The 26,694-nt window shown below is 49.2% G+C and overlaps 10 protein-coding genes across 10 annotated transcripts; 5 read left to right on the top strand and 5 right to left on the bottom strand.

Moving 5' to 3' along the window:
• Window positions 1-71: 71 nt before the first annotated feature.
• F5147DRAFT_170944 (uncharacterized protein) lies at window positions 72-2,462 on the bottom strand. The gene is made up of 2 exons (XM_041428381.1): window positions 1,422-2,462; window positions 72-1,371 (listed from the first exon to the last, which is right to left on the bottom strand). The coding sequence occupies exons 1-2, from the start codon at window positions 2,173-2,175 to the stop codon at window positions 320-322; spliced, it is 1,806 nt and encodes a 601-aa protein (XP_041292877.1). The 5' UTR covers window positions 2,176-2,462; the 3' UTR covers window positions 72-319.
• Window positions 2,463-3,094: 632 nt separating this feature from the next.
• Window positions 3,095-4,134, bottom strand: F5147DRAFT_694935 (uncharacterized protein). The gene is made up of 2 exons (XM_041437343.1): window positions 3,944-4,134; window positions 3,095-3,846 (listed from the first exon to the last, which is right to left on the bottom strand). Exons 1-2 carry the CDS (start codon window positions 4,011-4,013, stop codon window positions 3,311-3,313), a joined length of 606 nt encoding a protein of 201 aa, XP_041292876.1. The 5' UTR covers window positions 4,014-4,134; the 3' UTR covers window positions 3,095-3,310.
• Window positions 4,135-4,233: 99 nt separating this feature from the next.
• F5147DRAFT_694933 (serine-tRNA ligase) lies at window positions 4,234-6,706 on the top strand. The gene is made up of 8 exons (XM_041437342.1): window positions 4,234-4,748; window positions 4,852-4,922; window positions 4,975-5,136; window positions 5,194-5,317; window positions 5,373-5,566; window positions 5,621-6,050; window positions 6,108-6,247; window positions 6,309-6,706. Exons 1-8 carry the CDS (start codon window positions 4,613-4,615, stop codon window positions 6,408-6,410), a joined length of 1,359 nt encoding a protein of 452 aa, XP_041292875.1. The 5' UTR covers window positions 4,234-4,612; the 3' UTR covers window positions 6,411-6,706.
• F5147DRAFT_170892 (uncharacterized protein) lies at window positions 6,330-7,429 on the top strand. Its single transcript, XM_041428380.1, has one exon. It carries the CDS (start codon window positions 6,585-6,587, stop codon window positions 7,170-7,172), a length of 588 nt encoding a protein of 195 aa, XP_041292874.1. The 5' UTR covers window positions 6,330-6,584; the 3' UTR covers window positions 7,173-7,429.
• A 364-nt stretch (window positions 7,430-7,793) lies between these two features.
• On the bottom strand, window positions 7,794-10,082 carry F5147DRAFT_694926 (uncharacterized protein). Its single transcript, XM_041437341.1, has 9 exons — window positions 9,674-10,082; window positions 9,410-9,621; window positions 9,287-9,364; window positions 8,859-9,229; window positions 8,789-8,806; window positions 8,565-8,738; window positions 8,415-8,504; window positions 8,312-8,362; window positions 7,794-8,260 (listed from the first exon to the last, which is right to left on the bottom strand). The coding sequence occupies exons 1-9, from the start codon at window positions 9,715-9,717 to the stop codon at window positions 7,922-7,924; spliced, it is 1,377 nt and encodes a 458-aa protein (XP_041292873.1). The 5' UTR covers window positions 9,718-10,082; the 3' UTR covers window positions 7,794-7,921.
• A 168-nt stretch (window positions 10,083-10,250) lies between these two features.
• Window positions 10,251-14,274, bottom strand: F5147DRAFT_652796 (uncharacterized protein; the record flags this gene model as incomplete). The annotated part of the gene is made up of 18 exons (XM_041433678.1): window positions 10,251-10,502; window positions 10,665-10,715; window positions 10,768-10,857; window positions 10,918-11,091; window positions 11,212-11,411; window positions 11,752-11,992; window positions 12,016-12,079; window positions 12,139-12,239; window positions 12,374-12,398; window positions 12,475-12,670; window positions 12,731-12,733; window positions 12,870-12,886; window positions 13,133-13,262; window positions 13,289-13,436; window positions 13,635-13,664; window positions 13,700-13,773; window positions 13,838-13,949; window positions 14,137-14,274. The coding sequence occupies 18 exons, from the start codon at window positions 14,272-14,274 to the stop codon at window positions 10,251-10,253; spliced, it is 2,046 nt and encodes a 681-aa protein (XP_041292872.1).
• Window positions 14,275-14,524: 250 nt separating this feature from the next.
• Window positions 14,525-17,813, top strand: F5147DRAFT_773630 (uncharacterized protein; the record flags this gene model as incomplete). Its single annotated transcript, XM_041441490.1, has 3 exons — window positions 14,525-14,668; window positions 14,724-17,248; window positions 17,309-17,813. The coding sequence occupies 3 exons, from the start codon at window positions 14,525-14,527 to the stop codon at window positions 17,811-17,813; spliced, it is 3,174 nt and encodes a 1,057-aa protein (XP_041292871.1).
• A 95-nt stretch (window positions 17,814-17,908) lies between these two features.
• F5147DRAFT_170813 (uncharacterized protein) lies at window positions 17,909-21,759 on the bottom strand. Its single transcript, XM_041428379.1, has 6 exons — window positions 20,947-21,759; window positions 20,628-20,892; window positions 19,457-20,580; window positions 18,562-19,408; window positions 18,243-18,510; window positions 17,909-18,186 (listed from the first exon to the last, which is right to left on the bottom strand). The coding sequence occupies exons 1-6, from the start codon at window positions 21,650-21,652 to the stop codon at window positions 18,004-18,006; spliced, it is 3,393 nt and encodes a 1,130-aa protein (XP_041292870.1). The 5' UTR covers window positions 21,653-21,759; the 3' UTR covers window positions 17,909-18,003.
• A 100-nt stretch (window positions 21,760-21,859) lies between these two features.
• Window positions 21,860-23,924, top strand: F5147DRAFT_694906 (WD40-repeat-containing domain protein). Its single transcript, XM_041437340.1, has 8 exons — window positions 21,860-22,143; window positions 22,200-22,253; window positions 22,322-22,394; window positions 22,455-22,561; window positions 22,636-22,743; window positions 22,809-22,901; window positions 22,957-23,507; window positions 23,571-23,924. Exons 1-7 carry the CDS (start codon window positions 21,914-21,916, stop codon window positions 23,492-23,494), a joined length of 1,203 nt encoding a protein of 400 aa, XP_041292869.1. The 5' UTR covers window positions 21,860-21,913; the 3' UTR covers window positions 23,495-23,507; window positions 23,571-23,924.
• On the top strand, window positions 23,925-26,564 carry F5147DRAFT_694900 (succinate-semialdehyde dehydrogenase). The gene is made up of 10 exons (XM_041437339.1): window positions 23,925-24,327; window positions 24,387-24,512; window positions 24,576-24,662; window positions 24,718-24,799; window positions 24,858-24,924; window positions 24,975-25,174; window positions 25,230-25,325; window positions 25,381-25,940; window positions 25,995-26,052; window positions 26,198-26,564. Exons 1-10 carry the CDS (start codon window positions 24,121-24,123, stop codon window positions 26,287-26,289), a joined length of 1,575 nt encoding a protein of 524 aa, XP_041292868.1. The 5' UTR covers window positions 23,925-24,120; the 3' UTR covers window positions 26,290-26,564.
• Window positions 26,565-26,694: the final 130 nt, after the last annotated feature.

Below are 26,694 nucleotides of genomic sequence, written 5' to 3'. Positions count from 1 at the left end.
GGCTTGTTCAAGCATGCCGCATTGTCGTCAGGCTCAACAGTTTCCACAACATGCTGCCACACGCTCGGGTTGCTAGGTACCTTTATTTCGTAAAGCGTAAGTATTCGTAAAGTGCTGAATATTCGTAAAATGCTAGGTATTCATGAAGTACTACAGGTTCGAACCAGATCTCTATGAATCTGATCCTCGGAATGTAATGGAAGTTGCAATGGAGAAATGATCATATAGTACTATACGGTAGATATCGCTTTGCTCATTTTAATTTGAGAATATAATATCCGGATACGGATCCTTCATGATTAGTTGTTCAAAAGTCGACTCAACTGCTCCTCCCAACTACCACCAGGGCAACAATGAACAGCAGCATAATAATAATCCCACTCACAGCAGCAGCCACCCTGCACCTCCTAATCCACGGGCTCCTCGCTATTAAAAAAGGGCCACGAGGATGTGCTGAATGTATCCCTCGCGAATATGATGGCGGCATTAAGCTCTGCACCGAAGGCGCCACAAAGGGATAGCCATGGTGCAATGGCTGCATCGTAAATGAATTAACGGTCCGTGTGCTCTTACCCGTCCACAAGGGCGTCATGCTGCCACCCCGGCCATAGCTATTATTATTCTTGGCTTTCACCAGCCATCCACCGATGAGCCAACACCATGGTGCGATAAACCCAAGCCAGAACAGCGTCCGAGCGGTGTCGGATTTCTCAGTATGCTTAGTCCATTTCTCGTTGGCCTGGCGTGCGCTAGAGCATTCTGTGTATGAGCCGAAATATAGCTCTGAGTCTGCAAAGCGACGGTCGATGAATGAAGATGACATCGATCGAACAGAATCACGCTGGCTTGGAGTATCGAGCCCACCGTGATTGGCCCGGTGATCTACATTGGGCTGTGGTAACGAGTATGAGGGTGGATATGTTGAGGTTCGCGATGAAGCACGGGGGAGTAAGGGTGTGTGTGTTGCTGGAGGTAGTGAAGGCAGCTGGGGGATTCCTTGTTGGCGCTCGGGGGAATTCTTAGAAGACTCCGCAGTTCGGCTTGATAGGAGTTCCTGATCATCTAGAGGTTCATGATCCGGTTCCAAAATCATAGCAGAGTACCTGCTCTCCCGCATTGCACCAGCCGACAGAGCTGTGACGAAGCTCTCGCGTTTCGTCGATGTATCATCGGGAATATCCTCAGCGATATCCCGGGACAAAATTGTGTCTGAAGGGAGAGGTCCAGGAAACGCTGGGCGTAGATCAAGAGGGGGAATGACAGGTGGTGTTGCAGATAACGAGTTGCCAGACTGGTGTGTCCTCGTCGACGACATACTTATGGTCCTGTTCAGCGGGCGGGAGAGAAAATTTGAATATACTGGCGAAGAACCTGTTCACGTTGATCAGTCACGAAACAAACTCCAGAATTCGCGAACGAACGTGATGAGTCACCAAGCGAATCCTCTCGTCGCCTCACAAACTGTGGAGGAGCAACTGGAGTGGTGGGCGTGGGTATTGGGCGTACGGGGTACATAGCCACCGCACTGGTTGGGGTCATCATAGATGGACTGATCGGTGTCATCATGGTGGCTGTAGTACCACTCGTTCGAGAACCGGAGCCATCTGGGCTACTTGGTAATGACACGGTGCGCTTCTCAGGTGACATATAGTCTTGCTCAACAATTGGGGAAAGTGGTTGCCCAAAACACTCCTGTATCGGTACTCGCAATGAATGTGAGCTCTTGGAGGGTTGTAAGGATCGCGTGCGTGTGGCATTTGCTGGTGGTGCAGTGGGTGGTGGTGGTGGGAAGTGATGAGGTTGAAGATCCGGTGATGATGATGATGATGATGCAGCACGAGCAACCGAAGTTCCTCCAGCCCCTCCAAGCCAGGAAACCTGTGAAGGGGTTTTGGGTGATTCGAGGCTACTCTGGGAGGATGATGCCGGCGTATGATTTTGCCAGTATGGGTAAGGGTGTGTCGGCACGCGGAGCCCAGGAGGCAGCGGGCGCTTAGGGTTTGAAGGCGTAGTCGGAAGGGAGGATGTGCTGTCTAGGGCTTGGGAGCTCTGACTTTCTACGGGAGGACGATTCGAGTGGACCTCGGTTTGGATATGCACCTGAAGTTCCGGGTCAGCGTCTTGCTGACGTTGTTTACCCTTGCTATTGGATTCCGAGCCTATGAAACGAAACATAGTGGAGAAGATGAGAGATCCAAGACTGGGTTGAGTGTGTGGTGACGAAAGGGTTTCCTGTGGACTCTCGGCGTGTGATTAATGGCGTGGAAGAGTGGTGAGGGTGCTGAAAGATCGATGGGGGTAAGTACGTGTAATGTTTAAATGCAAGGAAACCTCGGACACATGAAACCAGTGTCAGGTATAAGTACCGTGGACGGGCGGGCATGCAGGAGAAGCTTGATGTGAAAGGTGAGGATGTCACAGAACAGGGGGGCGTAAGAAGCACGATATCACTATCGATGCTCGTAGGATGAAATCGATTAGCCATAGAGAGTAGGCGGCTAGCTGTTCAGATTATCGTATGAGGAGGCTGACGAGCGCAAGGAAAGGCGTGTACGCCTCACGCATAACATGAGGCGAGTACCTGCCATATCGGCTAATCAACAAATAATAGAGTCATAAACCGTTGTGGACCGTGACCGTTGTTTGCAGTAAGTTGGCAGTTTTTAGATCTGGTTGGGCTCTCTACATTTCAGCCACTGCCAGTGCCATCGGACGAGTCAGATTGAGAGTAGCAGGATGACAACAAAGCTCACCTCTCTGGTGACATAGAAAGCCGGAATTAATACATGTGCGTTCCAGTTGCCTGCTAAGCGGATAGTATTACATGAGGAATGTGAATGAAAGAGTAACCAATTGTAATGCCGCGTAGGTCCGACTCCTCGTGTATCATGGCCGCCGCTTGACACGAATGACCATTCACCTCAAGTAAATATTCAGCACATGGCCACTGGTACGCATGAGTTTGATAGGAGAAACCTAAATATGAACGACCATCAATATCATCCCCTGCATCATGACAGATGGTAGTACCCATCACAGTTGAATGAGGTGGCTGTACATATTGCATCGGATCTCTTCATCGCTCAATCCGAAGTGTCCTGAATACATTGATATAATTGGCAAACAAGGAATTAGTAGCAGTACGTATAAACAGTGTCGGTATCATAAATCGTTAATAGAACCCTCTTCTGCACCAACCAGCGTGCAATCCATTCTGTATCCGTACATTCATCAATAACTAGATCTATGCACTTAGACGTACTCGTGTTCATCGATAAAATAGATTGTAAAAGCGAGGGTATGGTCCACGTCATACACCGGTCTCAGTGTCTGCTGGGGTATCATCGGCAGTGGGAATGTCTTCTGCGACAGGTGTATCCTCAGCTGCTGATGTAGAAAGTGCCTTGGTATCATCCTTTGAATCATCCTCAGGTTGCCCCTCATCCAAAATTACTTCAGATGAAGAAGCTACCGAATCCGCATCCGAATCATCTTGGGCGTCTTCCTTATCGGCCTCCTCCTCCGGAGTCGTAGCTGCTTCTTCCGTCAATGTTGTATCCAGTGGTTGGGTTCTACCAGGAGAATCCGGAAGTGGGATTTCCTCGGGGCCGCAGGGTGAATCCAACTTCTTCTCATCCAATTCCACATCCTCCACCCCCTGTGTCACTGACTTGACACCCTCCCCCTCCGTCTTATCCCAGTCTGCTGGTATTGGAGGGGTACTGCCTTCAACCTGCGTGGAGTCCCCCCTTAGTTTCTTGACACTCGTCGAAGTAGAGTCATCATCGTCATCCTCAACGAAGCTGAAGCACCTCTTCCGACCTATTGTGGGAGCATTTGACGTTGCTACATATCAGATCAATCAATCAAAACAATAATACAAGAGCGCGCCAATTCCAAAAGACCGTCAGATCGCCATGTTGGGATATGAAACACGACTCACCATCATCTCTCCAGGGCCGATCTGGGCGCGGCAGAAATGAAGTTGAAACACGACGTATAAACTTGAACATTGATATAGCACGTGTCAGGTGAAATGACAGATATATGAAGCAAAGATATGGACTGGGGCAAGCGAAGGTTATTATCGATACAGTGATACTGTTGGGTGGCTGATGTACTACTACGTACACCAGAAACCAAATTTACAACACTTCAACCGACACGAACGGTTAAGGATCTTCTATTGACAATTGTTTGGTCATATGGTTTTTGTTCTGAATTTTTTGTTTCGCGAGTCCAAAACGAAATTTCAAGGTCATCAAATCATGATTAGGTGCATGCAAGCATGACAGGAAGCATCGCCAGTTCGTTCAGAGGCTCAAGCGCTCATACCGTGGCTCGACGTGTCGCACTGGCTGGTTTCGATGGTGCAACTATCGCGCTTACGTAACGCGATCATGACTCGAATGATTCGAAGGACTATTCGAGGAAGAGATCAAAAGGATAGCAAAACATCTTGATTCATAACACTACACCAGTTGACACATACTAGCTGATACCCTTGATCTCGAGCATTGGCTATCTCCCTTTTTGATCGCTTCGATCCTCGTCTCCTCCATCACCGACGGTCCAAAAGTTTAATCAAAACTAGAAGAGAAATATAACTACCATGACGCTTGACGTGACTAGTTTCATAGACAACAAAGGAGGGAATGCCGAGGAAATTCGTGAATCGCAGCGGAAGCGAGGAGAGTCGGTAGAGCTGGTCGATCAGGTGATAGATATGTACGCGGAGTGGGTGAAGAGTGAGTTTTGATTGCCTTTCATGATCGGCGGCCCTCTCAAACGCACGATCTTGAGAGCTCTCTGGCTTTGAACATATAATCCATGTGCTGATTGTATTTTAAGTGGATTTTGAGGCGAACGGCCTCAGCAAGCAGGTCAACGCGGTGCAAAAGGAGATCGCAGCCAAGAAGAAGGTTGTTCTTGACGCTTATCCACTCACCTGCCTGGATTTATGATCTCTTATAGGCCAAACAACCAGCAGATGACCTTGTTGCTACTAAGAAAGAGCTAGATGCGAAGGTTGATGCGAAACGGAAAGAGACCCGCGAGTTCGAAGTTGAGATGCGGAAGAAAGCTTCTACAGTAGGAAATCTCGTAGCGAAGGATGTCCCAGTCAGCTTGACTGAGGTGAGTATCCGAGTTATGTCTTCCTATTCAAACTGAGAAACTGATATAACATTTCAGGATGACAATGTATTGCTCCGAACCTGGCATCCAGATGGTCCTAATGGTCAAGTAGAAAAGAAAACGGATATCATGCCTCACCATGAAGTTTTGCTTAGACTAGATGCAATGGACCTTGATCGAGGTTCGATTATCGCTGCATTCATATTCCATAACTGGTATTGAAACCAATACGTCAGGTGCCAAGGTCGCAGGTCACCGCGGCTACTTCCTCATAAATGATGGTGTCGATCTCAACCAAGCCCTTATCACATACGCTCTCGACTTCCTCCGCAGAAAGGGATACAAGAAAGTCCAACCACCATTCCTTGTCAATAAAGACGTCATGGCAAAGACCGCGCAGCTTGACCAGTTCGACGAGGAACTGTACAAGGCATGACAAAGTTGGTGGATAGCAAATTCAAAACTAATCTATATCGTCATACAGGTTATCGCCAATGACGACGAGAAATATCTCATCGCGACCTCGGAGCAGCCTATATCGGCATTCCATCAAGACGAATGGTTCGAAGACCCCAAAGCTCAGCTTCCCATATACTACGCTGGATACTCGACATGTTTCCGTAAAGAAGCCGGCTCTGCTGGACGTGATATGTGGGGCATCTTCCGTGTGCACCAGTTTGAGAAGGTTGAGCAGTTCGTGATCACCGCTCCGGAAGAGAGCTGGAATGCATTCGACACCATGCTGGCGAACAGTGAAGGGTTCTATCAGAGCCTGGGTCTCTCTTACCGTGTGGTGGCGATCGTCAGTGGTGCACTGAACCTCGCAGCGTCGAAAAAATGCGATCTGGAGGCGTGGTTCCCATTCCAAGGTGCATACAAGGAACTTGTTTCTTGCTCGAATTGTACGGATTATCGTAAGTTGGATTGTCGCCCATAAACTTCTCGATGATGTAGACTCAGCGACACTACAGAGAGCAGGCGGCTAGAAGTTCGTTGCGGTCTCAAAGCGAAGGACCAACAGCGGAAGGTCTACGTTCACATGCTGAACGGAACAATGTGCGCTACAGAACGCGCACTGTGCTGTTTGGTCGAGAATTATCAGACACCAGATGTATGCTCTTCTTTCTTTTTGCGATGCAAAGGATTGTCACTAATACTGCATTTACCCTCAGGGTCTCGTTATACCTGAGGTACTCAGGCCATATATGCAGGGACGGGATTTCCTACCATGGGTGAAGGAGTTGCCAAAGAACTTGCAGAGAAAGCAAGTGTAAACGTTAACCTGCCAAACGAATACTTGCAACGTGCCACGCGTTGATTTTGGTACAAGGTTACATAAACACCGACTCTCCAGACCAAGGTCTGACTACGGGAGCATCACCCGAAAATTCTCATCGGCCTGAGTGCAAGTTTTATCTAGATTTCTTGTATGTCCTCTGAAGTCATGCATGTACGTTTATTGTATAACGCAAGAAAAACCAAGTCTACAAGGAAGAATAGTGAATTCATGCACCGTTGGCATAAATCTTCCCGCAGTTGGCTTTCTGCCTGAACCCATTCAGCAACGGCACCACCCTCACTTTTCCAATCCAACTGGTCCAATCTTTCAGGATCTCCATCCATCTCCTTTCGCGTATCTCCTCGATCGTCCAATCATAATACCCAGGCAGGCAAAACTGGAGCATAATATGTCCCATACGTTCCGATCCACGTACTATGAATTGAGTGAATGGGCATCCGGGTATCTATATAGGTCGGTTCGAGTCCCTGTGGTTTCTGTGGTGATCGTGCTGGAGTGCCTGAGTGCGCCATCACGATCACGGTACTACTTACTACCAAGTAGCGGGGCACCTACCTGGGAAACGAAGTGCATGTACAAGCACACATTCAGGTACGGATCTGTCGATTCGGGACTAAGCCCTGTCGCAACTTACCCCTTAAATGCGAATCTTGTCACCTTGTACTCCCTCAACCTGGCAAGGCCACGCGAAAGGTACCCGTTTTCTCCGTCGAAGTTGTATGGCGCTACAACATGACAGCGCATATCCTGGACCAGCACGAGGAGTCTTGGAGGACGTTGTTCTAGACATAGAGAGGGACTTCCATTGCCGACAAAGTCGGCACACTCCAGCGTTTGTCGCGTAATCTTTCCATATATCTCTAGCATGGATGCAATCCTAGCCAATCCTTAATAAAGCATAGACTTCCGAGATCTTCGAGAGCAGACGGGACGCAGCATCATTCCAGTTCGTCCGATTGAGCATCATCTATCGCCCCTAGTGGTTCCGTCGAGATCTGTTTTGGCATTTGCGAGCTTTTTATTAACAACCTTCGAATCAGGCTGTTTGGACTAATGAGAGAAAGAGAACATTACGAACTGTAAGAGTCATGTTTGCAACGCCCACATCGGAAGACGGCCTGGTCAGGATTAGGTCCGGGAGTGATAGTGGGCGGTGGAAGATCCTGCGGCCGTTACTAGTTAGATCTGATCACACACGGAACGTACCAAGAATTGCATATACTGAGGGTGTAGGAGATCCCGTGCGCTGGAACCTGCAATCGTAGGTTCAGGGTTGCGAGACTGTCGAGCGCTTCAAGTGAACTTGTCAAATCACTTTAGAAGAAAACTTGACGCGCAACCTCTGCGAGATTCATTCCTCGGAGGCGAAGAGATCTAGAGAACGGCTGTAAAGCCTGTAATATATTGTTTGTTGCTAACCCATCATCATTTCTTGGAGTCGGGGACTGGCGCTTCCCGGCACCACTACGATGTAGAATATAGTGATCACGTTGCACTGTTCTCACACCGTCCACTGTACGAACCCTCCTGCAGTTGCCTTTCTGCTTTCACCCATTCAGCAACAGCACCACCTTCACCTTCACTTACCCAGCTTTCCAACAGGTCTACCATCTTCTCTTTCAGAATCTCCATCTCCTCTTGTTCATTGCCTCGATCTGTTCCAAGTGCGCAAAAATCGTATATCGGTCTTGTAGTACGTTCCGATTGACGTGCTACGAATTGAGTGAATGAGAGGCGGACGTCCTGGTATGCTTTCAACGCAGTGGGCACGTTATCCAATGTTGTGAGTGGGTGGGCAAGAAGGCGACCAAGCACAAAAGCATCCTTGATACAAAGTGAAAAAAAATTCACGGTTCGTTGAATGAACATGCATACCTCAATTGCTTGACCAGCTCCAGCGGCAAGGTGGGATGTCATGGCATGGGCCTATGTACACGGTCTCATCAAATGATCGTAGTGCCAGCAAGAAGAGACCCACTGCATCACCTATTAACGCAACTCTGTCCCAAGTGAATAACGGCAATTCATTTAGCACGTGAAGCGCCCATCTTGAGGGATTTTCGAAACACTGCAAAAAATACTCATCAATCGAGGACAGCATGAACAACTCAAAGCCAAAAAAAATTACATCCAGAACGCGCTTAGCATTGGGCTCGAAGTCCTGATATGCTTTCATAACCTCTTCTTGGGATACAGCTGAAACCCAATGGCCCTCAAAAGGTATGCCAGTTTTCTGTTCATCAGCAACATATGCTACGACATTGATCAGTGTTCCTCGCGAAACAGGATACGATACGATGTGCTTTGAAATATTCATCAGCAAACAGGGACTAGTCGATTGTGATAAATCACCTTTCCCCTCCCGCAAAACTGCGAAATGAAAGTCATTCCTGACAATCATGACCGCTTTCTGAGGACTTACCATCACGAAATCCTTCGCAGCTACATTATTTGGATCCAATTTCAAAAGCTTCTCCACTGGGAAGATGCTGCGATAGACAAGCGTTCCGGTCCAAGATGGATCACTGTAGTGCCTTATCTTGCTTGGGTCTATGATGTCTGGGCTTATTGTTTCGAAAAGTGTCTTCCGCACTGGGGAGTGGATGCCGTCTGCCCCTATTAATACGTCGGTGATCGAGGTGCTGTCATCAGCAAAGTAGAGTGCGAGCGATCCTGATGACTGCTTTTCATATTTGGTGAGCCGTTTATTAATGTGCATAGTGCATGACGATGGGATGCTCTGCTTGAGAATGTCGACGAGTTCCTGCCGATGCATACTGAATCCCTGTTTAACTGTGAAAGGTTCTGTCACCTTTCTGCCCCCAGTTCGAAATAATGAAGTTCACAGACTTGTTTTGGAGATATAATGAAACCACTCGAAACCACCATTTGGAGCATCAGACTTCCTTAATCTCCGACCTGTCGAAACTAATCAAGTTAAACGCAGTTGCAACACAAGTTCTCGAAACAGACCATAGCTGGAGGAAGGGGACGATGCTGAAATATGAGAGATTTTTTCATACAAGCCGAGTTCCACCATGACCTCCGCCGCGCGTCGCGAGATTCCAACCCCAAACCCAGCAGTTGTAATGGCATCACGCGCTTCGTATAAGTCTATGTGAATATCGCGCCCTGCAAACTGGCCAATCGTGATAGCGAGAAAAAGCCCTGCTATGCCTGCACCGCTGCATAGGAAGTTCAATCTGCATCCTGTCTGTGAGAGGTTATCCAGCTCACCAGATTGCTACTCGAAACTTGGGAGGGTCTGATGAGAGCGACATTGAGGATACCTCAGCTGAATCTGAGTAGCACAGCGAGGCCCGGGTCACGTAATTTTCTCCGTTTTATGCGACTGTCGACAGCGAAGAAGTGAGCTTTGCCGTGAATGCCGTGGGCAGTCCCATCGAGCTTCCTTATCAAAACGAATTGTGGGAGGACATGAAATCATCAAATTCCTTGATTATCATGATGCTCTCGGGCAGAACACATTGGCCGTGGTACTTCTTGATGATGCCGTTGCGGCAGCTGCAGTCCACTGAGACCCTTTTGGAATGTATCGATATCAATAACGGTTAACCTTGAACTGCGAATTCGGATTAGTGTTGTTGGCAGTTAATGCTGCCATTCCGCCAGTGGCTGAGTGGCAATTGCCAGCAGTAGCTCGAGGGTGGTTCCGATCCTTAATTAAGCTTATAATAGGTTGACATGGTGACTTGTCTCACTCCGTCAGGCCCGTCTAGGATAAAAACACAATGCGCTGGCAGAGGTGAATGATTTTGACATATATACTGTTTGCTGCCTGTAATCCATCATGTCAGGGACTGGCGCTTTCCAGCGCCGCTACGACTCGTGTAAAACCATGACACAATGCACTGTTCTCAGATCGTCCACTGTACGAACCCTCCTGCAATTGCCTTTCTGCCTCTACCCATTCAGCAACTGCACCACCTTCACCTTCATTGTCCCAATTTCCCCATAAGTCTATGATCTTCTCGTTCATTGCCTCGATCTGTCTCAAGTGCGCAAAAATCGTACATCTGTCCCGTACTACGTTCCGATTGATGTGCTACGAATTGAGTGAACGGGAGGCGGACATCCTGATATACTTTCAGCGCAGTGGGCACATTATCCAATGTTGTGAGCGGGTGCGCAAGAAGGCAACCAAGCACGGAAGCATCCCTTATACAAAGTGAAGAATTTGCGCGGTCTGCTGAATAAACATGCATACCTCAATTGCTTGACCAGCTCCAGCTCCAAAGTGGGGCGTCATGGCATGGGCCTATGTACACGGTCTCGTCAAATGATTGTTGTGCCAGTAAGAAGAGACCCACTGCAGCACCTATCAGCGCAACTATGTCCCAAGTGAATAGCGGCAATTCATTTAGCACGTGAAGCGCCCATCTTGAGGGGTTCTCGAAATACTACGAAAAATGCTCATCAATCGAGGACAGCATAAACGACTCAACCCCCCAAAAAATTACATCCAGAAGGCGCTTAGCATCGGGTTCGAAGTCCTTATATGCCTCCACAACTTCTTCTAGGGATACAGCCGAAACACAATGACCCTCAAAAGGTATGTCTGTTTTCTGTTCATCGGAAGCATACGCTGTGACATTGATCCGCGTTCCTTGAGAAACAGGATACGAGATGATGTGCTTTGAAATATTCATGAGTAAACAGGGACTAGTCGATTGTGATAAATCGCCTTTTCCTTCCCGTAAAACTGCGAAATAAAAGTTATTCCTGACAATCGTGACCACTTTCTGAGGACTGACTATCATGAAATCCTTCAAAGCTAGGTTGTTTGGATCCAATTTCGAAAGCTTCTCCGTTGGAAAGATGCTGCCATCGACATAGACAAGCGTTCTGGTCCAAGATGGATCACTGTAGCGCCTTATCTTGCTTGGGTCTATGGTGTCTGGACCTATTGTTTCGAAAAATGTCTTCCGCACTGAAGAGTGGGTGCCGTCTGCCCCTACTAATACGTCGGTGGTCGAGGTGCTGTCACATCAGCGAAATAGAGGGCGGGTGATCCTAGCGACTGCTTTTCATATTCCGTAAGTCGTTTATTAAAGTGGATAGTGCATGATGACGGAATGCTTCGCTTGAGAATGTCGACGAGATCCTGCCGATGCATATTGAATCCCTGTTTAACTGTGAGAGGCTTTGTCACCTTGCTGGAAAATTCACAGATCCGTTTTGGAGGTATAATGAAACTACTCGAAACCACCATTTGGGGCATCAGACTTCCTCAATCTTGGACCTATCGAAACGAATCGAGTTAAACGCAGTTGCCACAAGTTCTCGAAACAGACCATAGCTGGAAGAGGGGGGCGATGCTGAAACACGAGAGATTTTGTTATACAAGCCGAGTTCCACCATGACCTCCGCCGTGCGTCGCGCGACTGTAATCCTAGCCCCAGCGGCCGTAATAGCATCATGCGCTTCGTATAAGTCTACGTAAATATCGCACCCTGCAAACTTCCCAATAGTAATAGCGAGAAAAAGCCCTCCTATGCCTGCACCACTGCATAGGAAGTTCAGTCTGCGTTCCGTCTGCACGGGGTTGTCTGACTTACCAGATTGCTACTCGAAACTTGGGAGGGCTTGATGAGAGCGACATTGAGGTTACCCCGACTAAATCTAAGTAGTACAATGAGCCACGTAGCTGTATTTTATGGGACTTGTCGCCAACGCAGAACCTTTCCCGCAATTGCCGATTGGTCGCAACCACTGAGCAGTCATATCGAGCTTCTATACTGCGAGTCACCGCTGAAGAACTCGAAGACTGCTGAATCTGGTACTAGTAAGAGGGAATTGAAAGGTCACGAAAACAGCACAAGAAAAGACGATGATGATACTGGAACCACCCAATCTGCAGAACTGTCAATGGACTCATGATCCGAGAATGTAGTAATACATCCAAAAAGTAGGAACTCGAGGATTCGTCGGACTCAGATGCCTGTAAGGTAGAATCAGTAGTGATGGTAGTAGGTAACAAGGAATAGGAATCCTCAGATTCTGCGTCACTGGCAGACCTGTTGAATGAAAAATCATTATTTTGCTGTTTAGCCTGACGAAGATGTCGACGCCACGCTAAATACTGGCAGATCTTCTTGTGTTGGAGAATGTCTCGCAGCAGCCGTTGGGCACATTGCTGGCGTGGGGTGTACCAAGCTATGATGTAGTGGTTGGTCGGTACAGGTTTGCATTTTACTGGACACACTTGATGATCTACACATCATGTATCAAGCGCAATGGATGAGAACCGTTCGAGGATCCAAGGGAACTTACGATCTATTCACGGTTAATTCAGGTTTCGAAAATTGGAGTCAGGACCGAGGCATGAACCTTGCGTGAATCAAGTTTGACTCCCAATATATTGATCGATCACCGTGACGGTGAGTACTATTCGCACAAAAGATCTACATACTGGACTTGAAAGACGAACTTCAGTTAGTAATTGCATTCTTGTAGCAATCAATACCAACCATGATATTGTCTCTTCTTGCCTAGCATCCAATTTCAAAATACGAGCAATGGTCGGCCTTCCTGATCTCCTGAATTCGTGACGATGAGTGATTCGAGTTGGAGTAGCAAGATCTGCAGTCGTTCGTGATCAGTACTTTGCAGGGTGGATATCTATTCCGAGGACGAGTTTGAAGATAGCCGGTCTGGGTGAAGGCCGCACGGCACCTGGGTCTGTATCTGCTAGGTGCACGCTCGGCACGGATGCCGGAGTTTGAAGTCGCCAATGGCTGACAGCGCCCGACATCCCGCCACGGCACCGTCACCACTACCACCTGCTGCCCGCCGTTGTCACACGCTGAGCACGATCGAGTCCATATTTACCGCCATGCGGTGGCACATCGAGCCGGCCGGAGCGAGTAGATCGGTGTGGGGAAAGAGACAGGGAACTTGAAGGAGGGAGACGTTGGCATTGCCCAATATTTTGGGACGAGCCCGAAATTAGCATTCCGGGCACTTCAGGCAGCGGGCGCTGTGCGGCATAGTGTAGTCATTAAAACTCCGCTTGAATCATCAAGACCCCAGACATGTAACTGTATCGCTCAATCATGACCTAAGTTTGACAGCAACGACCAAATTATGCCTTTGATGTATTCAGAGCTTGTGTCGTTCCAGGTGACCATGATGAAACATGATACTCGATGTATGGTTTATTACAAAGTTTTCTCACTTGCAAGTCGTTCGCTGAGTACCCCAACGCCTGGACAGCGAGTTAATGCATTACAACAAACGAACCGGGAGTGTCAAAGAGTGCGTACACTTGACTAGTAGTGATTTGTCAGTGACGACGCCATACACAGGTTGAGTATCTAGTAAAAGAAGTATGACATCCGTGAAAGAAGCAGGAGATAGGGAGAGCTAGGGAACACGTACTAGTGCTTGGTGACTTCTTGCCAGTGGCAGTTGAGACGATAAGTTGTACGTGTCCCATCCATTTGGTTTTCGATCGTTTGCAGCTTGACTTGGAGTCTTCGGCGTTGCAGTGCTAGAGGCAGCTTCAAGAGAAGTTTGAACAAGAGTAATCAGTTCCCCACAGAGATCACTTCATGAGGCAGGTATCCTTGAACACAGGAAACAATGTTCAGCACATTGATGAGCTGTCCTGGTTAGGACATGCGCGTTTATTTATAGAATGTACTGGACGGCGCTACCGCCACCATCGAAGCGCCCACTTTGTTATGCTTCCATAATATTCTGTTTGGAACAATTTGGTCTGATGCAGACTTGCTGTGTACACGAGGTGTGCGGCACTCGAATTCAGGACTTGTTTCCTTCCTACCATGTCGTGCCAGTATCATCTCCAAGGTCATTGTCGTTATGGGGCGAAGTGCAAGTTCAGCCACGAAATCCAGGCAAGTTTTCGTTCAGAAATTCATAGTCTCGGTTATGTACTGAAGCTTGTCATTACAGGGTGACGCATTAGCACACACTCAGCATGTTGAACATGCTGAATCGAGTCGTACTACTGTCAACCGTCCATCCAACCATAAGGGTCGTCGCCAGCATAATGGCCAACAGAATCGTCAGCCTAGGGCGCCTCAGTCACAGGTGCAGCGCATTATGTCTCAAAGGCCTGCCTCGGAGAATTCCGCTCATACGTCTGTTGGGCCATCCCGAAGTTCCAAGGGTGGCGAAGTGTGTCGCGCTTGGAAGGCCGGGATGTGCGCAAGAGGCACAAAATGCCGGTTTCTGCATGGTATTGAAGTACGTGAATCTTTCGGGTGCCTTTCTCCCTTGTATTTAGCTTGGCGACCACCAGGAGCATCTTGAAGATGTTGTTCCCCAACAAATTGAAACAGAAGAAAAGTTAGCCATGGAGGCTCGTGCAGCTGAGATTGCCAGAGCTCATGCAGCTGAGACTGCCAGAGTTCGTGCAGCCGAGACCGAAGCTCGTGCAGCCGAGACTGCCAGAGTTCGTGCAGCCGAGGCCAAAGCTCGTGCAGCCGAGATTGCCAGAGTTCGTGCAGCTGAGGCTAAAGCTCGTGCAGCCGAGATTGCCAGAGTTCGTGCAGCTGAGGCTAAAGCTCGTGCAGCCGAGATTGCCAGAGTTCGTGCAGCTGAGGCTAAAGCTCGTGCAGCCGAGATTGCCAGAGTTCGTGCAGCTGAGGCTAAAGCTCGTGCAGCCGAGATTGCCAAAGTTCGTGCGGCTGAGGCTAAAGCTCGTGCAGCCGAGATTGCCAAAGTTCGTGCGGCTGAGGCTAAAGCTCGTGCAGCCGAGATTGCCAAAGAAGCTGCCGCGAAGACGGTCCAGAACGTTGTACTTGGGTCCATCGTAACCTTCAGCGCAGGCCTTGAATTATCTCACCTAATCACCGGATTCGAGTGCTGTACCTTGCGTATTGCAAATCTGCCTCCCAATGTGCGGGAAGATGAAATCAATGCGCTGTTCACAAACCGCGGCCTTGATCGAGGGCGGTTCCACCTCGTCAGCGTCAAGCCCATGCCAGGTGGTGGCAAGCTTAGTGCTGAAATCATCACGGACGCTGAATCTGGGAAAGCACTCTCGCTTGACCTCGGTGGCCTTGAGTTTAGGGACGAGGTTCTGACTCTCGAAGTATCAGGCTACAACAGTCCCGGAAGTATGTCCGCAGCGACCGAACGTGACAGTAATGTCCTTACGATATCCTGGCGTGCCCCATCCGTGCGCTATGTCGCAGAGTACCCTGATACGGTAAATGCTATCGCAAAAGTGCAGGAACTTAACCGCCAGATGTGCTCTGGGCGCCGGGTCAAAGTCGAGATCAACACCATGCCACCTGGTCGCTTCATATCAACATTCCACAACAACTCAATCAAGATTAGTTTCCTTCCCCCAACTATCTCTGACGAAGAAGTCAAAACATTTTCTGGCTCAGATGGTGTCAGGCGGTTGACAGTGAAGGGAGGTGGAGTTTTCAGTGAAGATGTTGGTCATATCACTGCCACATTGCGGGAAGATATCGAATGCATCTCTCCTGGAACCCTAAAGTCACTGGAGCCTCTACTGCCGACTCCAAGCATTGATGGTACCGTTATGGTCCGTGCGCGGTTTTCTTCTTGGGAGGACGCGGACGCGGTGCATACCCGTCTCATTAACCATCGCATCGGGAACGTGTCCTTCTGGTTCCGGCTCCCGAATCCCACACAGTACTCGATCACTATTTCTACTGAGCAATTTCGCGCACAAAAGCCTTTGTGGGATGCCTTGATCGGCAGCATCAAAGACAAGCGTGCATGCATGCTGCATATTCATGAACAGAGCGCCGTTGTCCGGATGCGTTTGTCTGGCTCCAAGAAAGAGGCCATTGGCGCACTCAAAGTTAGAGCGGAAAGCCTGATCGCAGGTGAGAAGGTGGAAGGGTGGCACATGACACTTGGATATCCAAACAACAAATTTTTGCGTTCGGTTTTTGACGACACAGGGGCACTCGTACGTGCGGATTGCAGACGACAAGTTTTGAAAGTTTATGGAGAGTCAAAAGCTGTCGAACAGGCTCGTGAGTTGATCAAGGACAAGCTGGAGCAGCTCTCGTCCCTCGAGTATACCAAAGTACTCGCGAAGCAGTCCGTTCGATTTTTCATCGCACGTGGAATACCAGAGCTGAGGGAAACTTTTGGCGAAGACAACGTCAAATTCGTCATATCTGCACGGAGAATCACAATCTCTGGTGGTGAGGAAGCACGACACGCTCTCGAGCGCTTGATCCAAGGCTCGCTCAGTGGACCACAGACCGTCCCAGACCCGTCAGGACAGCAGTCTTGCCCGATCTGCTATGACAACGTATCATCCCCACTTCCTCTTGGTTGTGGGCACGTCTACTGTTCTCCTTGCATGCGTCATTTCTTGACATCCGCTTTGGAATCTGGTCAGTTTCCGCTCACGTGCATGGGTGATGAGACTCAGTGTAAAGTCCCCATTCCTATTCCCACTATCCAACAATTCCTCCCTCAAACTTCCTTCAACCGCTTGCTGGAAATAGCATTTCACGCGTATATATCTCGGCATCCACAGGAATTCAAGTATTGCAAGACACCAGACTGCAATCAGATCTACCGCTCCACCGACCCCAGCACTGCGGTCGCAGGCCAGTGCCCTTCATGTTTCTCAAACATATGTACATCGTGCCATGATGACGGCCATGACGGCATGGACTGTGCCGAAAACAAGCGGCAGGCCGGACGCGTTGCTGAGGAGCGAGAGACGGAAGCATGGCTGGCAGCTCATGGCGGGCGCGTGAAGAAATGCCCGACTTGTCAAGCACTGATCGAGAAAGTGGATGGCTGCAATCATATGACTTGCACACTGTAAGTTATTCTGGACGCGCTCCCCTTTTATCTGCATTTCATTGATTCGCTCGGGTACAGGTGCGACAGCCATATTTGCTGGCGATGCATGGGCGTCTTTTCTAGGAGTACCATCTATGAGCACATGAACAGGGATCATGGCACAATCTACGACGAGAATCCAGTCAATGAGGTTGTCAATGAGGCTGTCAATGTACAGGAACAGCAGTGGCTGTTCGGATTGGCAGCGCAGCAACGTCAGCAGCAGGAAGAGCTACGTGATTGGCGGGCCGAGCAGGCGCGATTCGAAGAGCGGCAAAGGAGGGAGGCCGAGGCCGCGATTAGAGAGGAGGCAGAAAGACGGGCAGCGATAGCGAGACGAGAAGCAATCAGAGGCGAGCAAGCGAGACTAGAAGCAGTAAGACGCGAGCAGGCGAGACTAGAAGACGCGAGGCGAGACGAAGCGAGACGACGCATTACTTGGCAAGACCATGAGGCTCAGTACCAACAAATGCGTCAAAGGGAGAGAGCGAGGGCCCAAGCGCAGCAAGAGGAACGACCGGGCTGGGGTTGCGCTATCATGTAACGTGTGTCGTCAAACACATGGAAGGATTGTCTAGTCAGGATTAAGATTCTCATTACACAGGACAATGTATACCAAGCAACAGTTACAAGTACAGATACATGATGTGGATATGATGTTAAAATAAATATGCAAAACCAAATGCAAAATCGTCGACTTCCAATCGATCAGACGGATAACTATAGACAGCATATTAGTCGACCAGTTCGAAATATGTCCTGAACATGGACTCGTGGCATAATGGTGTGTTGGATATGACGCCGTGCACATGCATGAAGAGGCGGGGAAAACGGCGGGTGAAGTAGGATAGGAAGCCTTCCGGCATGGGACCTAGATGCCGTTTTACATGATCTGGTAGATCTTGATAATGGTGTTTCTTCAAGTGCACGTCAGCTTCTGGCAGCAAGGATTTTTGTACACCGTTTGACTCACTTTATTTCGCAGAGCCCTTAGTAAATCTTGTACAGCCTTGCCGTCATACTTCCGGTACTTGCCCAGGTTCTCAATGAAAACCTTATCTAACCGTGCATGCCAGTCTTGACCGAGGACATCGAAAGCGCCGGTTTCGAGAATAATCAGGTTTTGGTCGCGGGGATCTCGGCACATGATCTCGAAGCGGTCTGATGCGTCTTGCAAGAAGTTCAAGCGACGCCCTGGGTCCCAGAAAAATGGATGTACAAGACATGACGTGGTGTCGGGCCTGTACGCATGAATTACAAACCCAGAAACAGAACCTGTACGAGAAACATACCTGTTGCAGGCTTCAGGATCTAGCATGTTGGTGATTAAATCTACCGCCTCCAAGCCCTCTTCTCCAAACTGCTTCAGGCCATCTAAGGATTTGGTATTTTTTAGAATGTTGACCTCCCGCTCGAACCGATCCCCGAATGGGTGCAATCCGTTAGTGAGGACGTAGTAAAATAGACATCCCAGCGCAAAAATATCAACAGATTTAGTCAGTCTCGTTGGCTTGCCTGATGTTGACCCATTCACTGCAGTACTGACACTGCCTCGTGATGATTGCGAATGGTCATCACTTATCGAGTCGTCAAGCTTCACTTCCCCCCTGAGAATTTCAGGCGCTCTCCATCCGACAGTGCCCGCAGCCATAGCACCGTGTGCTGTCGGTAGAAAACTCGTTTGGTCCATCTCGAGCTTCTTACATAGGCCGAAATCGGAAATGAGCATCCTCCGCCCACCATCCCTGCCTGATGCACCCTTCTTTTGTGCAGATATGAGAATGTTTTGGGGTTTGATGTCGCGGTGAACGATCTTAAGTGAGTGCAGGTGTCGGAGCCCGGATGTTATCTGGCGGAGAGCACGCTTTGGATCGAATGAGTTGGATATCTCGCGAAATTGGTCAGGGCTCTCAATGACGTCTGCGAGGGACGCGGGACAAAGTTCGAGAGCAATGTAGAGGAAATTAGCGTGGGCTTCTTGATAGTAGTATCGGATGACATTCGGGTGGTCGTCCGATTCTTGAAGAATATCAACCTCGCGGGAGGCGAGAGTGACAAAGTCTTGCAGGAGGCGCTTAACAGCTACTGCACGCCCCTGGAGGGAGCCTTGGTATACAACCGTTCCGTGAGATCCAAAGCCTTTCGAACATGTTAACACTTAGGACAGATTTTAGTATCAGTACTCACCTAGTATAGTATCAGACACGACCAGGGAAGATGTAGCGGCCGGCGGCGTCTGAGGTACCACGAGTGTGAGAGAAGGGGTATTCGGGTTGTCTTTGACCACCGTCTCAGGAACAGGGCCGTTGGCATCCTTGTCATCCTGATCACCCCCCATGCCATTAACGGCTGTCCCCGTGCCCTTTCCTTTCTTGCCTCTGCGCCCACGCCGAGGGCGTTTCTTCGGCGTGGCATTCTCCCTGTCACTATCATCTGCCTCTCCAAGATCTAGTGCTGTCGTGCTGGGGGTATCAAGTTGTTCATGCTCCGGGGAGGGGTCGAGAGGCTGCAGTACGTGAGAAGGGGTGTCGTCTGGTGATAACATAAGTCCTGAGTTGATGGCAGCCGGCGTGGGTTTGGAGGGAACCCGGGATATCTCCATTGCATGTACGACAGGGGTATCTGGACGAGGAAGCAGTGTTGTCGTATCTTCATCCGGCTTTTCATCAATGGAACTTGGTACAGACACTGTGGCGGGCGCCATCTGAAGCCTCACGCGGGGAAGCTTGGATCGGAATATAAACCCGGCCGCAAATGCGGCGGCTAGAATGATGAAGCCAACGGTAGAAATAGGGGATGCTGGGCCGAGTACCTTCATATGCGCACCAGAACTAGTGCCTGACCATGGCATCCAGCCTGGCACGGATGTGTTGTCCCTGGGATCTGACAGGGTGGGTATAGCTTCTACTGCATCGATTGATGGATCCGAGTTGTCGCTAGGAGGTAGCATTGCACCAGGAACGCCTGGGAGTTGTTTGTTATTCAAAGACGAATCGAGGTGACGTTTACCCGTGAGGCATTGAGTGTTGCCTGGATCACGTTCGCATAGCTCCACCATCTTGCGCCGCCGGGTGATACCGTCGACAGACTCAATGAGTTTGTGATTGAATTCGGTGTCGCCGAATGCGGTTAGTGGAAAATGGTCCACACCCATTACGTAGAGAGACTTTGTCTCTTCGACAAGTCCGACATAAGCTGTATTGATGTCAAGGGAGGAGACATCCGACCCGCGCAAGAAGTCAGCACGAGGTTGCAAGAGGACGAATGGATCTGGTTTCTGAGCGCTTGACAGAACATCAAATACAGCCACTCTATATAGAATATTAGAAATATTCTGGAGATACACGACATTCCTTACATGGGACTATCAAAATGGTTTGTCCACATGAACTGCGCTTTCTGCAGAGAGTACGGACCTCCGGAGTCATTTTCATGCGCTTTGAGTGAAACGATTGTGCCAGTGGGTAGGGAGTCGATGTATGTGCTGTCTTGCGTCTTCCGGTACGCTGCTTGCAAGACATTGTCCTGGTTATTGGGACCATATATGGAGAAAGACAAATTCTGTGTAGGAACCTTCCGACCATTGGGGGTATTTGAGCGGGTGAAGATGGATATTTGGTAGTCTTGCAAGGAAGTCTTGTTTAGCTGTAATCACTATGAAAGCAATAGACACTTACCGGTACGTCCAATGAAAACCTCCGTCGGAATGAACCTCTCTTTGTTTGGCATATAATCTTCAAGTTCGTCCAAGTCAAGCTCCTCTTTGTGGCTGAAATTTTCAAACGGGTCCCAAGGGCACTCAGCGTTAATGGCCTTGACTTTCCCGGTTTCCAGTTCTATTGACAACAGGGATGTCTCCTTCTTTCCCACAAAGACCCGTTCATCGTCATCCCGTGCAAATTTAAAAGGCGACATCTCGACCAGCTGTGCCATGGAAAAAGAGAGGCGCTGGAGTTTACTACTGGGGGTAGCCATTACATATATGTCGCCCGACTGTGGTTCGATCATGTATACTTCATGATGGGCGTCATCATCGTCCGTCAAGTCGGAGTCATAGGTGGCATGTTTGGTACGAACAAGCGGTGCAAGACTGGACGGGGCCTCGTGCGCAGAATGCGACATGGACCAGAGTTTCTGTCCAGAGGTACGGTTGAGTGCGTGGAATCGACCATCTACAGACGCAACGAGAACGATATCGAGCAGGGTTACATCCTCGTTGTCCTCCGTCAATGATGACCTGCTTGAATATTGAGCGCTGACCGCTTGAGTGTTGGCACCGTTAGAGAGGGCGTTGTTGAGACCAGCATGTAGTGTGACTGTCTGGGCAAGACATACGGCTGCGAGTAAAACAATTAACGTTGAGAATCGAGATACGGAGGCCATGGGTTACAAGGGATTTTCTCTCCCCCATTGACCGACACAGATGCAAACGGCGTTTAGGACGCTGTGCAGGCGCATTTGCCCCGACACCTAAACTACCGGCTGGACTGTAAGACCACTCCGACATCATCGGAGACCAGCGCTGACCTTGAATGTTGGTCCTATGATAAGGTCACGTGCCCAACTTATGAACTGTTCAGCCTGGCTTAGCAGCTTAGTACTTGATCGTCTAAAGTCTAGCTGAGACTCGGGCACATTGCTTTCATGCCGGACATTCCAGTCGGATCCCAGATTTTTGACCTTGCATTTCATCCCACGCACTCGACTGTATATACTGGCCTTCTTAACGGAAAGGTCAAGGCCTTTCGGTATGATGAACAAGGACAACATGAAGAAAGCTTCGTGTTAAGACCTTCCAAGCGTTCTTGCCGTTGCTTGGATACTAGCGAGGATGGGTCTCATCTTTGGGCAACTGGGAAGGCAAAAGCTATTTTGTATGTTGTATTTTGATATTTGGGCCATGGTTGTCCATAGTACTAAAGACATATAGCACAATTGATACAACCACTGGGACAGTCATTGAGACTCGCAAAAATGCCCATGAGTGAGTTAGTAATTCCTTGATGTGACTTCATGCTTCGTTGAGGCAGCTGATGGCAGTGCCAATTAAAGTTCCCCAGTGAATCGCATCAAACGCCTCATGCCCCATATGCTGGGCACTGGTGATGACGACGGAGTGATCAAGGTCAGCCGATTCCGTTTGACGTGTGTTACGATCAACTTCTTACGTATAAGCTGTGGATAGCTGTGGGACCCTCGAAAGTCTAATCCCATTCGAGGTTATACCCATCATTATGACTTCATCTCTGATTTCCTTTGGTTAGACGACAAGAAGCAACTTATCACAACCAGGTAAGCAAGCACCCATAACAATAGTATCCTCCGCATTCCAACAGTTATATATATTATTCTGTGCGACAATCAAGCGGCGATGGCACATTATCAGTGATTGATGTGCGTGGAAAGAAGCCAGAACCGGTGGCACAGTCCGAGGATCAGGAGGATGAGCTACTCTCTATTGTTGCTATTCGAAGGTACTTCCACCTACATATGTATTTAAACATGCTCATTGTGTGTATGCGAAATGCCGGGCTAATAGCGGATCCAAAGTAGTAGTCGGCACGCAGACGGGAATTTTATCCGTGTTCAATCGTAGTCGTGGATGGGGAGACTGTGTCGACAGAGTTCCTGGGTAAAGTTCTTCTGTTTCTGGATGCTTGCCTGAATACCCCTCATCGTCGCTACAGGCACCCCCAGTCGATTGATGCCCTTTGTACGCTGCCGTCGTCATACCCGTCTTCTGACTCCACTATCCTCACGGGATCGTCTGATGGTCTTCTGCGGGCCGTGCAGCTATTTCCCACCAAGCTCCTTGGGGTTGTTGCTGACCACGGGTCTTTTCCCATCGAAAGAATTGCAGTCGATCTCGGTGGGGAGGGAAGATGGGTCGGTAGTGCAGGTCACGATGACACGCTCAAGATGACAGATCTCAGGGTCATTTTTGAGGACGAAGAGGGTGAAGAGGCAGTTGACAAATCCGAAAATGTACAAGCCTCGGATATGGACCCGCAGGAACCCGACGGAACTGTTGTCGAAACCCAAGCACCTCCCGAGGGCACTGCAGTAGTAATCGAGGCGTCTGACAGTGACGAGGATGCACAAGACTCTCACTCCCCGAGGGAGAAGAAAAGAAAATCGAAAAGCAGCAAAAACGCATTGGCAGTGAGGAGCAAAAAGGCACGGAACCAGATTGATGCGGACCCTTCCTTCTTCCAGGGCCTATGATCTTGGCACTGATGTGAGGCATATTATACATACATTAACAGCATCGCTGCCCTCGACGCTAATCTAACCCCCATAGGTGTATCTCATCGCCTTGCCTCTTGATACGGGTAGTACTTACAGCCGTTCAGGGACCGGAGGTCCATTATAGTTAACCCGTCGGGAGGGTCCGAAAGGGATGCTGTGAGATCACTGCATCCACGATTATCCATCCCTGTCAGTGTTTTGGTTGCTACATATTGCATCATCTTAATGTGATCCGTGGGCTTTGGTTTTGGTCCGAGAACGGTTGTCCTTGGTCTATTAATGGACAGATAGATCTGCGAAGGTTCAGCGCTTAGATACTTGTTATGTGATATGTAATTATGCTATCTCATTCATGTTAGCTCACATTGCGTATCTCGTATGCACGTTTCAGCGCTCAAGCGCTCAACTTCAGCTCCTGCAGAGCGTCACGGGTGCTGGAACCTCACAGAACCACGTGATTCAGTGGTGTCGAAAATTTAGAAAATTTAGAAAATTTACAACTCGAACCAAACGTTCTCACCAACCAGAGTCGCAATCTGCTTTGACCGTAGCTTGCAGCATTCATACGCAACACTTTTACTTACATCTTCAGATTTAGCGGTATGATACTGTTGCGTCACCCAATCTGCGGTACTCTTCGTGGCGCACGGAGCTTGTCAACGCGCGCATCGGCTATTCTTTCGTCACTTGACATCCCTGTTGGTGCTGCGGAACTCCCAGGCGTTTATGATGGACAATGGTCTGGCTCTGGGGAGGTGCTGGAAAGCGTGTGTCCCGCCACGGGGGAGGTACTTGCGCGGGTCCGTTCGGTAAGTGCATAGTAGGCTTGCTGCGTACTTTGTCCGGCATGTAATATAAAATCTCACAGGCGACACCGGATGAGCTGCACGAAGCACTGGGAAAGTCTAAGGAAGCTTATCTTCATCTCAGGACGGTTCCTGCTCCCAAGCGAGGCGAGCTTTTACGACAGATCAGAGAAGCACTCTCCGCGAAGGTACAGAGTCCCTTTTTCCACCGAATTTGGCACCTCCAAAGGTAGTCTTATTGTTTTTTTTAGCGTGACGTTCTTGGGGCACTGGTCACCCTCGAAATGGGGAAAATCAAAACAGAAGGTATTGGGGAAGTTCAGGAATTCGTGGATATTGTGCGGATCCTTTTGCTTCTTCCGATGCTGATCTTGAAACCCTTGATCCCTTGAGTGCGATTATGCGGTGGGCTTATCTCGAATGATGAACGGCAGAGTTGTGGCATCTGAAAGGCCTGGTCACACTATCCTGGAAGGTAAACTGCGCAATTAATCCAACTTTTGACATGCTATGCTGATGCACCATTTTGTCAGTGCCCAACCCCATTGGTGTCGTTGGCGTGCTTACTGCTTTCAACTTTCCGGTTGCAGTATACGGGTGGTATGACTTGCTATGGCTGTAGGGAGACCTGACTAAGTAATTGAATATAGGAATTTTGCGCTTTCGGTCGCCGCCGGGAATGCGAACGTCTGGAAACCTTCGCCGAGCACCCCACTTTGTTCCATTGCCATAACAAAGATCATTGCGCGTGTGTTGGAGAAGAACGGCCTTCCTGGTGCCGTGTCTACCCTCATCACGGGCGGAAAGAATGTTGGAGAAGCTATCGTTGAAAGTCGCGATATACCCCTTGGTAAGGCTTTGTTTTCAAGTGGCGTAGGGCGTTTGTTGAATAAAAAATATTTTAGTTTCATTTACAGGTAGTGAGGCCGTAGGTAGGGTGGTTGGTAAGGCTGTTCAGTCTAGATTCGGCAAGAGCATATTGGAGTTGGGCGGGAACAACGGTACTTTTGTTACTCCGAAGAACCATGAGGATGGCCTCTAATAACCTCCCATCAGCGTCAATTATCATGCCAGACGCAGACATGCAGTTAGCTGTGCCAGCTGTCTTTTTTGGCGCTATTGGCACTGCTGGCCAACGGTGCACATCTACCAGGAGACTCTATCTCCACCGTGCAATTGCGCCGAAATTCCTGGATACACTTCAGAAATTATACGCTACCATAAATGTCGGAGACCCCCTAGTGGATGGCACTTTGCTCGGACCGTTGCATACACGTGCAGCTGTTGGAATTTACAGTGATGCTGTGCAACGGCTCCGCCAATCCGGCGCTGAAATTCTTACTGGTGGAAAGACATATGACCATGCGGCATTGAGCCAGGGTAATTTTGTCCAACCCACGATCTCAGTTCCAAAGACCGCGGACCCTGCTGATAAGATATGGAGTACTGAAACTTTCGCACCTATCCTGAACGTCGGCTTGTTCGATGAGTTGGAGCAGGCCATTGAATGGAACAATGCTGTTCCCCAAGGACTTTCCAGCAGCCTCTGGACCAGAGACATTCGGAACCTTGGCAAGTGGATTGGCCCCGAAGGTTCAGACGCCGGCATCGTGAATGTATGTGCATTTGGCCTTGAGACATACAGACTTGATGCTAATGAAACACTTGAGGTCAACGTTGGGACTAGCGGCGCCGAAATAGGTGCCGCATTTGGAGGCAATAAGGTCTGTCACAGCTTCTGTTCTGAATGATCGACCTTCCCAGCCTAATTGCGCGCTTTCTCACCTATAGAGCACCGGATGGTCAGAATATCTCCAGCCGGATCTGCTTCTCTTCTGACTTCTTTATTTCAGGGGCCGCGAATCCGGTGGAGACGCCTGGAAGCAGTACGTTCGCTGGAGTGCATGTACGGTGAACTTTTCCGATGCTGCACCTCTGGCGCAAGGAGTGGACTTCTCCACATGATCGGGATTGTAATTTGAAAGTCAATCAAGACCTCAATACTCGATTGGACGATGAGTTATCTCGCGGCTGTCGTGGCACCGCCAAGTGGGATTTAGGGTGATTGCAGGGGTCAGCCAAGTATGGGTTATGGTACCCAATGACACTCTTTCTGTCGTCGCCTTCATCGTTATTCTTGTAATCATAGCTGCCGTTTCTTCTCTCATCACAACCATACCTATATCAGGTCACCGGCCAGCGTCGCGATGATATATAAACGTGAGAGCAGTCCGAATATCCGTCAGCGAGGTGACCTGGCTTGAACGTTTGAACTTAAATCTACTTAGATGTGCCAGATGTCACCCCTGCTGACATGAGTATGTTGACATGTCACCCAGCAAATACTGATTGGAATAACCGAGGCAGTGC

This window comes from Suillus discolor (genome assembly GCF_016758755.1).
Source record: "Suillus discolor strain FC423 chromosome Unknown F5147scaffold_27, whole genome shotgun sequence".
Lineage (NCBI taxonomy): Eukaryota > Fungi > Basidiomycota > Agaricomycetes > Boletales > Suillaceae > Suillus > Suillus discolor.
The sequence above is the reverse complement of the archived record's forward strand: the minus strand, read 5'-3'. Positions and strand labels throughout refer to the sequence as shown.